The sequence below is a fragment of the Netta rufina genome, assembly GCF_964035555.1.
Source record: "Netta rufina genome assembly, chromosome: 2".
Taxonomy (NCBI): Eukaryota; Metazoa; Chordata; class Aves; order Anseriformes; family Anatidae; genus Netta; species Netta rufina.
In genome coordinates, this window is record NC_140124.1 from 151,184,923 (window position 1) to 151,202,025 (window position 17,103).

Genomic DNA, 17,103 nt, shown 5'->3' on the forward strand with positions numbered 1-17,103 from the left:
CTCCCTGCATCATGAACATGGCTGCTGCTGTTAAATATCATGCAGGAAGCAGATTGCGTAAGGTAATGAACTTTTGCCCTCTGTGTGTTTTCCTATGAGCTAAGGTACCCCAGAACTCTTTTTTTTTTTTTTTTTTCTCAGTAATAGTGACCAAAATCTGTGTCCTGGAGCGGCATCATTGCATTACATGAAATTCCTTTTATATCTCAACTTACTAAAGCACTTCCCATATTTTTCATTAATGTTGTAGTTTTTGGTTTTGTTTTTCTAATTTGATGAGGAAGTGTAGATCAGAAGGTGGAATCTTGGCAGTATCCTCCCCATAAAACTTTTCCTTTTATGCTTACAGTGATGTCAAATATTTGTGCACTTCTAACAGGTGAAACTCTGAAGTCCTGAAGCTTCATTTGCAGTCATCTAAATTATATGGCCCACAGTGACTCCATGTACAACAAAAGAATGTGCCAAAAGGTGAAGGTGGTAAATCACTGTAGAAATATCCCAGTTTTTTGGCTGTGTGGATGAAAGCAATCTCATGGGAATTATAGTGTGAGACTTTGAAGAGCCTATCATGGGCAAAGGGAAGACCTAAGACCCTCATGATGACCTTAGTATGTGGTTGTTTAGACGTTACAAAGGATGGTTAAGGAAGTTCATCACAGTACTTAGAGGAAATGCATGTCTTTTTGTTTGTTTGTTTGTTTGTTTGTTTGTTTTTTGTTTGTTTGTTTTTAATTGTTATAGACATTGTATAGCCTCATTGCTTAGCACTGGGAATCTGTCAGGGAACTAAACTGCATGCATATTTTGTTACAGCTGTGGAGATGAACAAAGCATTTTTCAGACAGAGATTGGTGTCCTTGTGCATCAAAAAAATATTCACAGCCAGTTAGCCAGATTTTGATTTCAGAGGTTTACTTGCCTTTCTGTAACCTTGTCCCTATTCAAGTGAAAGGGCTGGTTTATTGTAAGAGGGCACTTATGGTATTAGTGGTATTGCAAGAAGAGATGAAATGACCAAGCCATCCTCATAAGATCCATGATAGGGATGGGTTTCAGATCAGGTTGCCCACAGAGGCTGTGGAGTCTCCTTTGGAGATATTCAAAACCCACCTGGATGCCATCCTGCTAAACGTGCTCTGGGTGATCCTGCTGGGCAGGGGGGTTGGACTAGATGATTTCCAGAGGTCCCTTCCAACCTCAGCCATTCTGTGATCTTGTGATTCTGTGATCATCCTCACAGCACGGAGGTTCCTTACCTATCACAGGAGCCTGTGGAGTTGGTGGGCACACAGGCCTTTTCCCTGTCTCCTCAAGGATTTATGGGATGCCTTGTTTTGGATGCAAGACATGCACAAATATGGATAAGCCTGAGGAGGAGAAGGCCATAAAAGGGCCCCATCTCATGTGCTTTCACACTGCAACACTATGACCTTTATCTTGCTGAACAGGCAACAACAACTACAGGGTGGCATAACCCTCTGCCAGAGCCAAATAACCAGGGTGATACAAACCAGACATATCACAGCTTCCTGTGTATCAAGGGGTCTTGACATATGTGCCTATGTTCCTATATGGAAAGAGATCTCTATTCAGAGAGCAGAGGTCTGAAAAAAGTCTGAATACCACCAAACTGGGCCTATGTGGTTTGGATGCCAGTCCAAGCTGCAGTGTATTTGCCCCTGGCTGGTATCAGAAGGGCTATACAGAAAAGCAATGCTTTTTTGATTTTTTTTTTAATTTGTTTTCCTTGTAGCCTCTTTGAATCTCATGGGATTTTTATTAAGGACATATCACCACATAGTTCACAGCCCCCTTTTCTCTCGAACAGTTTCCAAGCTGTGTTTCTTTGTTTGTAGGCCATTGCCCAGACCTCCACCACCATGACCCCCACCGTCCCTGCCACGACAGAGGCCTACACACGGACTCAGTACTGTAAGTGGCCATGCGAGTGTCCGAAGTCCCCTCCTCGGTGCTCAGTAGGAGTCAGCCTGGTCACAGACGGCTGCGATTGCTGCAAGACGTGTGCCAAGCAGCGTGGAGAAAGTTGCACTGAGGCCGATACCTGTGATTTTCACAGGGGCCTGTACTGTGACTACAGTGGAGACAGACCTAGGTACGAAATAGGAGTATGTGCACGTAAGTGATGTACATATATTTTTGACTTAGATATACCTTGGCAGTTCCCCTTGGTCTGAGCTGAAATTTATCTCATTAAATACCTGACTGTAAATTTGTCAGCTCCTTCATTCTTTTTCTTCCATGTCCTTATAGCTGTCTTCATTCTCAGGCCAGTTGACTGGATGAGAAATGGCATCTGTATTGTTACTCTTTGGGTTAGCTGCTGCCAAGAACAAGGAACAATCAGCATTGGAAGGTCTTTGGATCTGCAAGCAGATGATTCTGTATTCCCTGTAACAGGAGGAGGTGCTGTAGTGGGTTGGGGCTGTAGGAAGGATAGATGTGCAACTGGCTTTAACAACAAGCATTACGGGCGTCTGCATGAAAAGCATGCCACTAAGGAGAGTCTTATGGCCTATTCCTAATAGTGGATTCAAAGGAAGAAGAGCACACTTTGTAGGATACAAAAAAAAAAAAAAAAAGATAGCAAACTGGATATTGTCTCAAAGCTACCACAGCCTTCCTAGGCCTTCATGCTGCATCATGTTTACTTACTTTTATGTTTGCTTTCTTAGATGGATTTCATAATCTGTAGTCCTCCAGTACATCTCAGACATTTGGTACACTTGTGGCAACAGCACTGTGATGTAGGAGAATTGATCCCCAGCCTGCCTAGTGAGGTCTGGAAGGTTTCCCAATCCCATGCATGTTCACATCCTTACTGTCATGACAATATAACTCTATATATGACATTTTTGGTTATATGGTGAAGGGCCTTGTGGTGTGCATAGCTGAGGGACATGAGAAGCTAGGTTAGACGGTGAAGCTGTTTATCTCTGGCTGCCACAGAAAGTTGTGGCCTTCTTCTTGCTTTCAGCATGTGGGTGGATGCAGATGACAGGATGTGCTGACATGTTCTTTCCCATACCCTGGGCTGTATACAGGCTGCATCATTCCATTCTGAGTACACCAGATATTGCCCTGACTGCAGGGGGAATGAAGGCAAGTGTGGGACTCCTGTGCTGGGGGTTGGGAGCTAACTGCTTTGAGGAATTTGCTTTGCAGATGGATGCCAAAAACTCTAGCTCTAGAGAATTCAAGGCATGCAGGACTGTAGGAACAATATAATTTGTGGAAAATAAATAGCCTGAAAGACCAAGGTACAAGTGTCAGGAAAAGAAATTGGGTGAAACTGTGGGAAATTCAGGATATAGGTGGACTGGCATGTTGCAGTGTGGCCCAGACATCAGATAGGAACCTGCTGGGAGTCACTACAGCTCTCCTTACATTGTTGGATTATCTCTGCACTGAAGCAGAGACAACAGGGTGCAGAGCACACATCCAGGTGGGGAGGTAGGCTTTGTGTACGTGGGGATGGCAATTTTGAAGTGCTCCCCAGTTGCCTAATTTACTGCAGACACAGTGTGATTCTGCATGAGGGCATTCTACTATGCCTATGTCTGTGTTTGGGGATGTTCTCACCGTAAACGTCTTGACGTGGGAGGCCTTCAGGAGGCTGAGTTAGCACAATCCTGGATGGGTATGCTTGTAGCAAAGAGGAAATCAACAGGAAATCCAGCATTTTCTTGAACTGTCATAATTCATGTGTGCACCTAGAAGCATAACTGAGCCCTCTGCTCTGGCTCCAGAACTGAGTGACAGCTCTTCAATACAAAGGCTGAAGCATTATCAATACTGGAGCTGAGCACAAACTGGCAATCTGGATCTGTGCTTCAAGTTCCATGAAGTCTATTTTTAATTATTTTGTGCAAATGAAGGGTTTTGTGTTTTATATTTTCAGTCAGCCCATTATAAAAATAGGCAGCTTTTGCGGATTTTAATCAAGCAGTTCAATTTGTATTGGCCTTGAAGCACAACCGCGCTTCAGCTCCATTTCCGACCAGACATAAAACTAGAGCAACCCGATCAGTGCGTGCACACTGCCTCCATGTGACCAAACGAGAAACTGAAGCTTGAGTTCCATTAGATTCCTGCCACTGATTCCAATCATTGTTCATAACTTTAAAAATAATAATAATAATAATACAAATTTTGTCTTATTTCGTGGATTAATATGATTCCTTCTCAGGGGAAATGAAAGGGCTTGATCTTTCATGCTTTTATTTACGAATATTCATCAAATAATAATTTTCATAGCATTACTATGTTTTTCTTCAGTTTCTAAGGAAACTGATTTATGATAAAGTGGTAGGGCTCTTGTTGCCTAAATATAGTCTGTGCCATTTGAGGTGCTCCTTTGCTGCCTTGGCTGTCCTCCTACTGCTGCTTCAGAAGGGTACAAACGTTGCACAGATCTCTAGCATATTTGCAACTGCATGTAATCCTCTCATGCATCCCCAAAAATGTCAAATTTCACTCAATATCAGCTTTAATTACTTGGATTTCTCGTATTGTGAACAACTTCTAACAACATGCCATGAAATGATCATTTGAGTGAGAGTTTGTGCATGAAACGTGTTTTGTTTTCTAACCCTTTTTCCATGATACATTAGAAGATTGATTTTTGCTGTGATTCAGAACAAAAATAGTTTCCTAGATGGCATGACCACATTTGGCTTAGCGTCATGCTGAACACATCACCGCAGCACTGTCATGTCTCCACATTAGCTCCATTAGCCCAGGGAGCAGCTTGATAAATAAAAACTTTAACACTGTTTGTTGACAGCATTATTTTAATAGTGCTCTGTCTCTCTCTCTCTCTGTCTCTCTCTCTCTCTCTCTCTTTTTTTTTTTTTTTTTTTTTTTTTTTATTCCTTTCAGAGATTGTTGGTGTAGGATGTGTCCTCAACGGAGTCAGATATAATAATGGGGACACATTTCAGCCTAACTGCAAATACAACTGCACTTGCATTAATGGGGCAGTGGGCTGCATTCCCATGTGCACAAACTCACGCCCTCCCCTTGTCTGGTGCCCAAACCCAAAGCTGATTAAGATGGCGGGGAAATGCTGCGAGCAGTGGGTTTGTGATGACTCCAAGAAAATCAGGAAGACATCTCCACGCCACATCTCCTCTGCAGGTATGGCAGGAGTTTGGTGGAGCTCTCCTTGGCCATCAGGGAGCTGAAGTCAGTGTCTGCAACCAAAGCATCATCTTGCACTGTCAAACTTGGCAAGTGTCTTGCCTTTGTGTGAGCAAGGCACAGATACTCTTATATAGAGTGTAGTGAAGCACAGAAGATGCAAACACCAGTCGTGCAGCAGTATGAGACTCATTATACACGCTTGTATGACAAAAGCCCCTCTGAAACACACATCTGCCGACACTTTTAAGATGTGACAAGTCCTTTTTACTTCACCAGTTTTTCATCAGTGTAGTTCCTCTGGAAAGCAAAATTATCTCTCTTTAATTTGGCACTGAGGCTTTCTGTCTGGGTTGTTTTGTGCTAGTCATATGATTTTAAAGCTCCTGTAGCTTAATAATCCCAAACTCAGACACACCTTGAAAGCAGTTATTGGAGTAGAAGTTTCACTGACAATTTTAAAATTAGGCTAAATTGTCTTTGCATTTGTATAGCTTTTTAGCAATTATGTTCAACTGCACTGATGTCATTATTAAACTACCTATGTTACGTGTCATATGTTATCTTCTTTCCCCGCACCCATATTCACAGTGAGGATCACTTAGCTGTCTGTGTAGTGTTGGTACCATTTGCCTCACACATGGTGCCTAAACTTTAGGATGTGCCTGCTTTTCCATATATGATAAATTTATCTTCGAAGCACTGTGATGCAATGTAGTCACATTAGCCCCAGTAGTCACATTAGCCCCATTCTACAGAACACCTCACAAAAGCAGAGCTCAGGGAGATGTAGGGTGTTTGAACAGGGAACTGGGATTTGTTTTCTTAATGGTATGTTTTGTTTGTTTGTTTGTGTTTCTCCATCAATCAGCATGTTGTAAAAAACAAAGCCGTTTTGTGGGTTAAAACCACCAGAGTTTAGCTCTCATTACTATTTCTAGTAGCTTTCGAAAATAAGTCCAAATCAAAAACATCTATTACTGATTTTGGCTTTTTCTCTTCATGAACTATGGCCTCAAATGAGCACAATGCAACTTCTCTTGGCTAACTTTTTCTCTTAAAAGTAGAAGTGAAGATAGTTTTTACAGTATTTAATATAACTATAAATATAATATTTAATATTGATGATTAACATTATAACGAGCAAGCTCAGCCCAGCAGTTTCTACAGAGCTGTGCCTGTGGGCTGTGCTGTGAGCTGCAGTCCAGTGGGGACTTCTGCCGAGGCCATGAAGGAACCTGACCTGAGGTTGATGGCTGCTTTCATAACAGAGCCCACCCTTTTCTCAAGTGATTCCCGAGCTCTCTGTGAGCTATTCAAGCTTCTCTTCCTTCCAATGAAAGGCAGTGGCTGCTTCCCAAACCCCTCAGCCGTCCATCAAAGACTGTTGACCACTTTCTGCTAGAGGGAATCAATTGAATGGGCTCTTAAATAACCCTTCATGGTGAGATTAGATCTCATCTCTTTCTGCATCAACTGGTGCAGACTTCTGTAATGAAGTGTTTACGTTGTGGTAGCACTTGGGGGCCCCAGACAAGGACCCCCTTATGTGAGGCTACAAAGAGAAAAAAAAGAAATGAACCCCAGCCCCGAACACTTGAGGGTCTGACACAAGTAGGTCAGTGGCAAAGGGGGTGGGGTGGGGAGGTAACAAAGCAAGCGGAGGTTCGCAGGGATGCTGAGCCACTTCACTGTGATTTAATTATTTGGGTTAGTGGCCTGAATGTGTAATGAGCTTGGGCGAGGGTGTTTAATATGGAAAGTTGCCCAGCTGAATAATATGTGGTTAATCTGGTTTCTGCAGCATACGAGGGGGAGGATGAAGCCTGGCAGAAGAACTGCATTGTTCACACCTCACCCTGGAGTCCCTGCTCAAAGACCTGTGGGCTGGGCATCTCCACCAGGATTTCCAACGACAACGACCAGTGCCGGCTCATGAAGGAAAGTCGCCTGTGCAACATGCGGCCCTGCGAGGTGGACATAACCAAGCACATTAAGGTGGGGACTGTTTCTCCGTGCATCCCCTGAGCTTTGCCTGGACATGGGGTCAGATGTGTTTGGCAGCATTCTGGCCTCTGAGAGCTGCACTTCTGAACTCGGAGGCCATTAGCAAGCACATGTGGACTCACTGTGATGCAGAGAGGTCAAAATGTCTCCTCCCCGTGCTTCCACACACCGGTATGAAAACCTTCCCCTGAGAGCTTTAATTCCAGCCAAAAATGCTCCTTACAAGGAAAGGCAAGCCAAGCCCACTGTGCTTGCTGCTGGTGCAGACAGACCTGTGACTCAGCTAGTAGAAAAGCAATAGTGCACTGCTGGTCATAGTTATAAACTGTATTTTGCAAGTGTCCTACCTGCAGCTTCTTGGTTCGTATGTCTACAAGTGTCAGTCTGTCACACCTCTAGATCAGGTCTGTAAAAAGCTTTCTAGCAGCTTCACAATATTTAAATACTAAAAAAGTTGTTTTCATATCCCACCTGTGTCAGCATGAAGCAATGAATATTAATCTGACTCTCTTTGTGTTCTCTGATATTAGCCTGGGAAGAAGTGCCTGGCTGTCTACAGGGCCAGCGAACCCATGAACTACACCATCTCAGGATGTGTGAGCAAAAGTCCTTATAGACCCAAATACTGTGGCATCTGCACAGACAACAGGTGCTGCACACCCTACAAGTCCAAGACTATTGAAGTGAGGTTTGAGTGCCCAGATGGAACTGAGATTTCCTGGAAAATCATGTGGATCAATGCTTGTTTTTGCAACCTGAACTGCAAGAACCCCAATGACATCTTTGCTGACTTGGCTCATTATCATGATTACTCTGAAATTGCTAATTAAATTGGCTGAATGCTGGAATTGACCCATTGCTCTGATTTTACAGAGGTTTTAAAATAAAAGGAGAATCTTTCATCCAATGCCAATGTACAATTTTGTTTATATATTTATTTATTTGATTTTCCTGAGTTAGGATGTTAAGTCTCCTTGTTTTGACACACTGTTCTTGGAGAGGCCTTGAACAAACAGGGATTTCAGCTCTAACAGACCTCCATCTATCAACGGCAGCCAGAAATTCCTCTATACACAGACTCCAGGACTTAAATGACAGTCCCATTGGCACTAACATTTATTAGGCCAGCAGTTTAATCACCCAAAGGAAAGAATATTATACTACTATGACAGCAAAAGTATGGCTGTCAGTAGCTTAGACAAGAGCTTCAGGCATCCTTACTGTCATTTCTTGAATAATGTGTTCTAATCTGGAAAATGAGCATCGATGTCTACTTCACCTCCCACAGTAGACTTCAGTCTTTGATGCTGGTGACCCTCAGAACTAGGCTCATTCTCTGTCACACTGACAATAGTCCTCAGGAAATCCTCCTCTGTCATTCTCATTCAGATCCCACCCCATGGTGAACTTCATGTGAAGATCCTAAGAACAAGATGGTTTCTCCTGAAATCTCTGGGTGAGGCACCCTTATCTCACTGCACTGGGATGGGTGAAAGACCCTCTGTGTCCTGTTCTCCTTGGTCTCTTGATCTCTTGGAGTATATTATGGCAGGGATATTTTCACAGTTTCACTACCAGCTCTCATTTTGAACAGCCTGAATGCTCTGAACCCAAAATGCCCACCCCAGAGCTCATATTTGTCGGTATTCCTCTTGCCCATAGATTCCATATTGCTCATAGGCTACCTATGCAGACCTGCAGATCTGTAGGAGGAGCTGTATAGAGCCAGAGGAGAGATGAAGGACAGAACCTCACTTGCTCCTTTCTTCACATAGAAATAGTGAAGAAAGGTCTGTGCCTGGAGACCACCTCTTCTACCCTGTGGTGTTACCAGCCAGCAAGTCCTGCTTCCTACTGGCACCTTGTCAGTGGCACATACCTTTGTTTTACATGGCTGAGGTAGAGGAAAGGAGCCACGTGCTAAAGGAGAAAGTAGTTGTTAGGCTTCCCATCAGCTTTGTGGGTGAATGCATGTGAAAAGAGAGGACAGCTGCTGTCATAGCCTCTGGTACATCAATCATAAATGGGCTGCTGCTTGGAGTAAAATGTTCCGCAGAAAGAGTTTCACACACAAATATTATATAGGAGTAGAAACCCCCAGTTGTTAACATTTTAAGCAATACGTTTCTCATCACCGAAGCCTGCTGGAGACAGTTTTTCTCCAGTGAGTTGTAGCTACAGCCCTCATGTACCATGGCACGTTCACCATTGCTTCACTTGGGAGAGCTGAGCAGTAGAAATGTTTTTCTGCATGGGAAAGTATAGTATATGTTTGAAAATTCCCTGGGGCACAAGAGAACTGCTGAGTGAGACATGGGCTGAGGATTGACCTGTACAGGGCTGAACTTCAGAAGATGCAAACTGTTTTTAAATCAGTCATTTATTTTGCTTTAGTTCCAGTTAGTCTGACTTCATCTTGATAAACCAGAGGAAGCTAGATTACTTCCCAGGAGACATAAATCTTTCTAGCCAATGACAAATTAATGCTTCTTGTGAGTAGTCTGAGAATAATGCAATTCCTATGTAAATCTTGTAGGAGAAATGCTGTAAATTCTCAAACCTGGAATTCAAGAGAAGCTTTGTTTGTATACAAGGATTTGGCCCCTACATTTTCCACAGAGCTGGGTTATTCCTTAATCCAAAGCTCTTTACTAATTCTTCTGAAGCTTCTCTGAACTCCCCAGTGGCAGAAAATAAGGGTGATACCTGTCTGCATGTTCCAGCATATATGCAAAATGCCTGTTCTGTTCATTCCTCGGGTGACAAGAAATGGAAACGTTACCACTTGGCAATATTCAGCCTCCCAACTGGCTTTAGCTGGGATGATATGACAGGATAGATCATGTCAGATCTATTCATCTCAATCCAGATAGCAGCTCAACACTTGCAAGACTGAGTATGTCACATTTTAAACTCCATCACCTGGAAAAAAAGCTCCACAGAGACATAAGAAAATGAGGCCTTAGCCAAGAAGTTGACAATGCTTTCCAAAAGAAAAAATAGTTTGTTTTGAGATGCTTTGTAGGGAGGCCAGCCTAGGAATTCAATAAGATCACTCCTAAATGTGATTTGGAATATCGTGTTCTATATTTGGACCACTCAAAAAAAAATAAAATATATATATATATATGTATACACACACACATATATATACATATATATATTTGTGCATATCTACATATGTATATATACATATGTAAATATATACGTGTACTATAACGCATATAATATCGTATTTAACATTTTATATAATGTTATATATAAAACATACACGAGCATGTCCATGAATATATACATGTATATTTATATATATTTTTCCTATTGTGAAGTCTGTGGTGCATAAAATAAAGTGCACATATAACATGTATTTATATGTATAATAAGTCATTCCTACAAGTACACATAGAGAAGCAAAAAAACAGGATAAAAATACAGACCCAAAGCTGTGGCACTTAATATGCTTGCGTAGCTTTGCAATTATCTAACACTGTAACCATCATAATCAAATTCTGCAGTGGCTGAAACACACAGCTTTCATTGAGAGATAAAAGAAGCTATTGTAAGCTAATGCATGACCAGCAGCTCCAGCGTGTGTTGGTTTTCAGTGAAGTGAATGCCTAGAAACCACAGATCTTCCCCCACGCATCCAAGATGTTTCTGTTTCTCGCCTGGTTTCCTTAGGGAACCAGGCATATGCAATCATGCTGTCCATTTGTTCATCTGTCAGTCACTCCCTTGGTGGGGAATTTCAAACAAAGTAGGCAGAAGAGTAAAGATCTCAAAAACATTGTGATTCCTGAAATAAAAACAAACAAACAAGCAAATAAATAAAATAACAGAACAGAGGAAACACCCAGCACATTGCTTGTACCAAGCCCACCCACTTCTGCCAGAAAGCCAGAACAGCTGCAGCACGGCCCAACCACAACAGCAGCATTAAGACGTTTTGAACAGATGCACCATTTGGAAATGCGCAGCCGTGGTGAAGGGAATGCTGAGGGCATCATGGACAGGAAATATTGGTTGTTAGAGTGCTGTAAGGGAATTTCTGACAAAAAAGCTATCAGAGATCAAGCTTCATTAGCTCTGCTGTTTGTGCAACTGCTTTTCTTTCTAGTGACAATGAAAGAGGATGAGGAACACTTATAACGAATGACCTTGTCTTGCAGTTTGTGGTGCTTTAGAGCTCCTTTATTTTAAAGGATATTTACAGGAAGACTAACTCTAGGACTACATAAAGAAACTAGCCTTTAGAAACTAGCCTTTAGATTCAATTCCTTGTCTCCCTGAGAGCTTGGGCAAGTCATCAATCTTTACATGAATACCTTTGTGGTTACTATTTAAATGTGCTGAGGAGCTAGATCCTCAAAAACTTTCATGGATCCAGCCCTTTGCTTCACTTATCCTCAGTTCTTCATCAGTGTAGCCAGAAGAACAAAGCCCTAGTGTCCATCTCCTCTGGTGAGAGTGAAAACTCCTCCATCAGCAGGAACTGATGCTCACTGTGCAATTGTACAGTGCCTCATACAATGGGTCCAGGTCTCTGCTGGGACCTGAAAGTGGTACTATCATCCAAAAAAAAAAAAACAACAAACAAACAAACAAACAAAAAAAAAAAAAACAATAATCCTATTGTGGAGATAGCAGGCTCTGAGCTGGTGCTAGATCCCTTTGGTGCAGTAGTCCAGGGATGGGCTTGAGAAAGGATGGAAGTGATGATTTTGCAATCCAGGCTAAACTGAGGCTGTTTGACCCACACCCCTCTCATGCCAATCATCATGTTGGTCTAGTAGTCTGTGAGAAGGATGGAGGATGGGATTTTGAGGGGCAGCTCACATTAAATGTATTTGCTATATTTGCTTTCCACAGGGGCTTTCCAGTGTCAGTATGGTGGCTCAGGCTGCTTTGTTTGGGAATACCAGAAAAGATTCTACTCACTGAAGGATGAAAAGAAGCAATCATGTAGCTTATAAAGACGCCTTTTACCAGAGCTCTGACTAGAATTTATAGCAATTTCAGTGTGCATGCAACTGAAAACAGGGTGTGGTGCAGTTGCTTTATTTTTGATGTGTTCACGGGGATTGTGCTGTATATATGTAATACAGCAGGACTGCAACATTCAGAAACTCTGAGTCATCCAGTAAATTAAACCCTGTGACTTTTTCCCCCAGTTTTTTGAAGTTTTAAGACAGTTTATTAAACTGTTGGAGGCAGAGTTCTCTCATTAGCTACAAGCACATATCCATACACGTATCTTTTCAAACTGTTACTTTCCTAATTTAACAGTCCTGCAGAGCTATTTCTGTAAGCTTCATATGCTGAAATATATGAAATATTAATGGGAAAAACAGATCGGGTTGGCAGTGTCAGTCTGAGTTACACCAACAATGTAAAATGTATAGTTTGTTCATACAGCTTCATGGTGAGGTTTTGTAGGTGGCATGCTGCTGCTATGCTTTAAATACATTAAATAACCTCATAAGTGGTAAATGATTAATGGATCTATGACTGACATGTCATTTAGAGGCTTAGACAAGCAAAAGAAGGTAAAGTATGTTTACCACTGACATTTCTTTTTCCTTTTCCAATCTCCTCACCTGGCCAATGTCCAAGTGTGGGTTTGCAATGTGTGACAAAACCCTGAGCTGAAGAACACGTACAAATGAAAACAAAGAGACAGTAGTATAAAGAAAAAAAAAAAAATAAAAAAATATTGCTCTGACAGCAATTCCCTTACTGTGAATATTTTGGCAGCTTGAGAATGTCAGGTATTCTCCAACTCGTGTCGTTTTGTGATGGTCTGTTTCCAGCCTTTTTTTTTTCTTTTTTTTTTTTCTTTTTTTTTTTTTTTTTCCATCACCCTTAGTAGATCAGTCTAAGAGTCTAGACTCTTAGAGCAAAGTTGAGTGTGTTACTTAACCTCCATAAGCCTGTCTTTTTTTTTTGTCATCTCTCTTGAGAGTCTGTAAGAATAACCTGTTTGCAGCAGCCATATGGACAGAAATTATTCAAACAATGATAATGATGACAAGAGGAAACACATTTAAATTACAGATTCGTTATTCCATACCCCAGCATTTACAAATCCTCAGAGCTAACCCCAGTAAGGATTCCACCATTTAGTTATAGAAGAGGTAAATTATCACTATCTGGAGGTTTTCAGAGTTTTCCCACAAACCAGGTTTGCCTTTCAGCCTGAACTGTGATACCCACCAGAAGGAACTGGAACCAGCTCCAGTAGGAACTCAAAACACTTTCTGTGGCCTCCTGCATCCTGCAATGATGGGTCTGTGTGCTGGGATTGCTCATGGCTACTGGGGCACTAGGTGAGAAAGCAACCTCTCCCCAGCCTTCTGTGCCTTTCTTTGGTTGGGAAGGGAAGTCCTCTGCAATGTAAATACTTTTTGACCAGCCAAATCTCCAGAACAGATTTCAGCAAAGGTAGCACCTTTTCCTTCTGCCTCTACAGGCATCAGAAGTCTCATCTAGCTGATGCTTCTTCTGCTTGCACATATGGAGCCTCCAAGTACACTGTCTTGCATGAAGAGTGTCTTGGATGCTTTCACAGCCACTGCATTTGGACTCGTCTGGAAACCTATCACCTCCTAAGTACTTTGCACTTTCCAAATGAAGTACTGACAGCCAAGCTGGGCTCTGCTCCCATAAGAAACCCCACCCTGAGCCTCTGTGAGCAGTGGGGAGGGAAGAGCTGAGGGATCAAGTTTTATTGGCAGATGGTGGTAAAGAACTAAGACTTCTTGGAGTTATTCTTTAGCTACCACTAATAATAAATGAAAACACATGGTAATTGATCAAGTAAAAACTATTCCCCTGGTGGGGAGATGCAAGTGTAGGCAAAAGAGGCCAAGATGAGTCTCACCGGTGTGTGACAGGCTGGGTGACACCACTGCTCAGGGCAGTCTTACCAAGCCCTACAGCAGGTTGGCCATGCTCCATGCCAGGACCACCCCATGGGATGAAACCACAGCTTGGCAGACTCACCTTTGCTGCACACCTTGCTGCATGCAGGGTGCTGGGCCTCGCAGGGATGTACACTCACAGGAACAAACACCAAGCTGCTGGCAGCTCTTGATCTCTTTCAAGAGCCACCAGTCATGGCTGTAGGCTTTGTATGGAGCTGCCCTGTGTCTCTGTGAGTGCAACCACCCAGCAAAAAGCCCTTCCCTGCCCCCAGCTCTCCCCACACACTGACCTTGACCTGAATACCATAATCCCCTTCAGCCATAAGCAGTAGCAGGGAGTGGCAGGTCACCCAAGGATAGTTTTTCAGCTGTACTGTGGGTCAGAGCCCACCATGGTGGCAGTGACTGCGCTAGGTGCTGCTTGGGAAGGAATTGCTGCCTGATTATCCCCTGTCCCACCCGTTGAGCTCTCCTGGAGATGCTCAATGATGTTTGTTTCCGGCGTTTGACATGCATCATGCAGCCATCAGTGTCAAAAGTACACATGGTAAGGAATAGGGGATTGCCTCTTTAATTACACCCAAATAACAGCTCTCCTCCAGCTTCCTGCAGGTGCTGGGTGAGCAAAAGATCCCCATGCTGGATTGCAGGGAACAGACATCAGACTGTTTGGCAGTTGCAATCGAAAGCCTTTTTTTTTTTTCTTTCTTTCCCCAACGCTGGTCAGCAGCTGTGTTGTTTATAAAATGAATGGAGCCCTTAATGAAGGAATAGATAGAAACAGTGAGAGGCTGTGTCTCTCTGTTGCAAAGGGCTGAGGGGGAAGGGTTGATCTCTTAAAATACCCTGACATCCTTTCTCTTGGTTGTTTAAACATCAGACAAAACAGTTATCAGCTATCAACATAAAGCCTATATTTGGCTCTGTGGAAACACTAAATCCACACATCAAAACAGATGCTGATATGTACAGACCCAGAGAGACTTACAGGTCCAGCAAATGTGGGATAGTGCAACACAGTGCAAAACAGTGCAAAAAATGCAGCTGGCATGTGTAAGGGGGCAGGCCAAGTTACTCATGAGACACTGCTGGATGTGTTGTTGTGGTGAAAACAATTACGTTATACTGGCACATCACAGATTGCAACAGATATTCTGCCCAAGATGCAAAAACAGACAGGAAGAGGATTCCAGCACTGGAGAGAAAAATAAGCGGCTTTTCTATAAACTGTTTTCTCTGCAGCTCAGTCCATCACTTGCAACACGTGACATTAATCATAAACCCCCAAAACACATCTAGGTTAAAGTTTCCAGCTGTTTAGTTTCTAGAGACTTTTAAAGAGAAAAGCAGCATCCTTCAGCACAAAAGTCCTGCTGTGCTGACATGGTATTGGCGTGTCCAGATCCACTCCTGCTCTGCAAGGACAGGGAAGGGAAAGCTCTACTTAAGTTCAGTTGATTTTTGCATAGTAGATCTTGAGACCCAGGCAGAGGTGGGAAGAACTGATTTCAGCAATTACACTCTGTGTACTACAAGTGGTTCTGAAGAGCTTCCCTGTTGGTCCAGGGAAGCCCATTCTCCTCTTAGTAACCCCCAAAACACTGTGAAGGCTGAACTGTTTATTTTCTGGAAGCCTCCTGTTATCCACTTGGAATTTCCTCTCTGCCATAAGATCTCCTTGCTCCCTAGTGGCCATTCATCCTTTCAGGAAAAGGTGAAAATCCAACTCATCTTCACTAGTTTAATGCCACTACAGTCTCCAAGAAAGAGGAACTGAGCATTTTCAAAGTGTAGGAAGGAAGTTATTTAAAAATAAATTCTAATAAAACTGGAAGCCACTTACATCTCTTCAGTTTAAGTACCATTAAAAGATGCCAGAAGACCAGTACTGTGGGTAAAAAGGAGCCATAACTCCTTTTAAAAGGTAAGGCACCTCTCCTCTGTACTGTCCTCCAGCTTTTCTGTACAGGTACACACTGTTCCTCGCCCAATGAATACTTTTTGTTGCAAAGCTAACATTTATAGTGGTCCTAGCAACTCCTAGCTGCTCAGAAGTGCTCGCAGATCCCTTTGTGCTGCAAGAAGGATTGGATGCATTCCTCCCTGTTAAACAATAATAAACTGCCAAGGCTTGACAAGCACACCACGGTGTCCTTGTGGAAGGAATGATTAGCCATTCCCAGAAAAGCTCAGAGAAGAACATAACTTTGCCCTTCTTTTGTAAGATGAGCTGGCAGAGATCCCTCCCATTTTTCACTGGCAGTGGCATGGGCTGTGGATGACCAAATCAAGCCATTTGCTGGTACCAGTCCAGTGACAACTGCTGAATAATCACATTTAGCAGAACCTGGGCTCTGGCAGGCCAAATATTTGCTTTTGCCTCTTCCTATCACAGGATTTTTATTTTATTTTATTTTTAAATACAGAAGGAAGGAGCCACCAAAATAGTTCCAGCAAAGTCACAAAACCCACCTACCCCTGAAACTCCCAATACATTAAATCAGTCACTAGGTAAGAGCACCAAGGTAAGTAAAAAGGTGACCAGAGTGGTCTACCAGCACCCAGACTGGCATAAGAAAGGAAACCTATACTTCTGCTTTAAGGATAGAAGTAAAATCCAGTTCCTGTGAGGAAGTCAGACCACAAACTGCAGGTCTATGTGCTAGCCAGGATTGTATCTAAGGATACAAAGAAAACTTCTAACTTCAGATAAGAAGTACTCTGTACTGAGGCTTAATTTTTTAATGCATTTGTTAGAGCAAAATTATCTTTTGAATAGTCAGTAACACTTGATACTGAACTACATTGTGTTTTGTTAAAATAAAAGTAGGCTGCAGTAAAAAAAAAAGTGGAAAAAAAAGTTCACAGCATGAACGTAGGGAATGGCAGGGACAAGAGCACAATTAAAAAGACTTTGTTGCTAAAAAGCAATGACAAGGAACTACTAACCCCATTGAGAAAGATCATTGTACTCCTGGTAAAAGATGAAGACACATACAAGACATTGCAA

The 17,103-nt window shown here is 42.5% G+C and overlaps 1 protein-coding gene across 1 annotated transcript in view; it reads left to right on the forward strand.

The window, feature by feature from the left end:
- The window catches only part of CCN4 (cellular communication network factor 4), a gene marked incomplete at both ends in the record, with an annotated part of 35,780 nt that extends 27,780 nt beyond the window's left edge, over positions 1–8,000 (forward strand). The window contains 4 exons of the mRNA XM_084306937.1: positions 1,860–2,139; positions 4,903–5,160; positions 6,968–7,161; positions 7,701–8,000. Coding sequence (XP_084163063.1) covers positions 1,860–2,139; positions 4,903–5,160; positions 6,968–7,161; positions 7,701–8,000 — 1,032 coding nt within the window. The remainder of the gene's footprint in view (positions 1–1,859; positions 2,140–4,902; positions 5,161–6,967; positions 7,162–7,700) is intronic.
- Between the last annotated feature and the right edge of the window lie 9,103 nt (positions 8,001–17,103).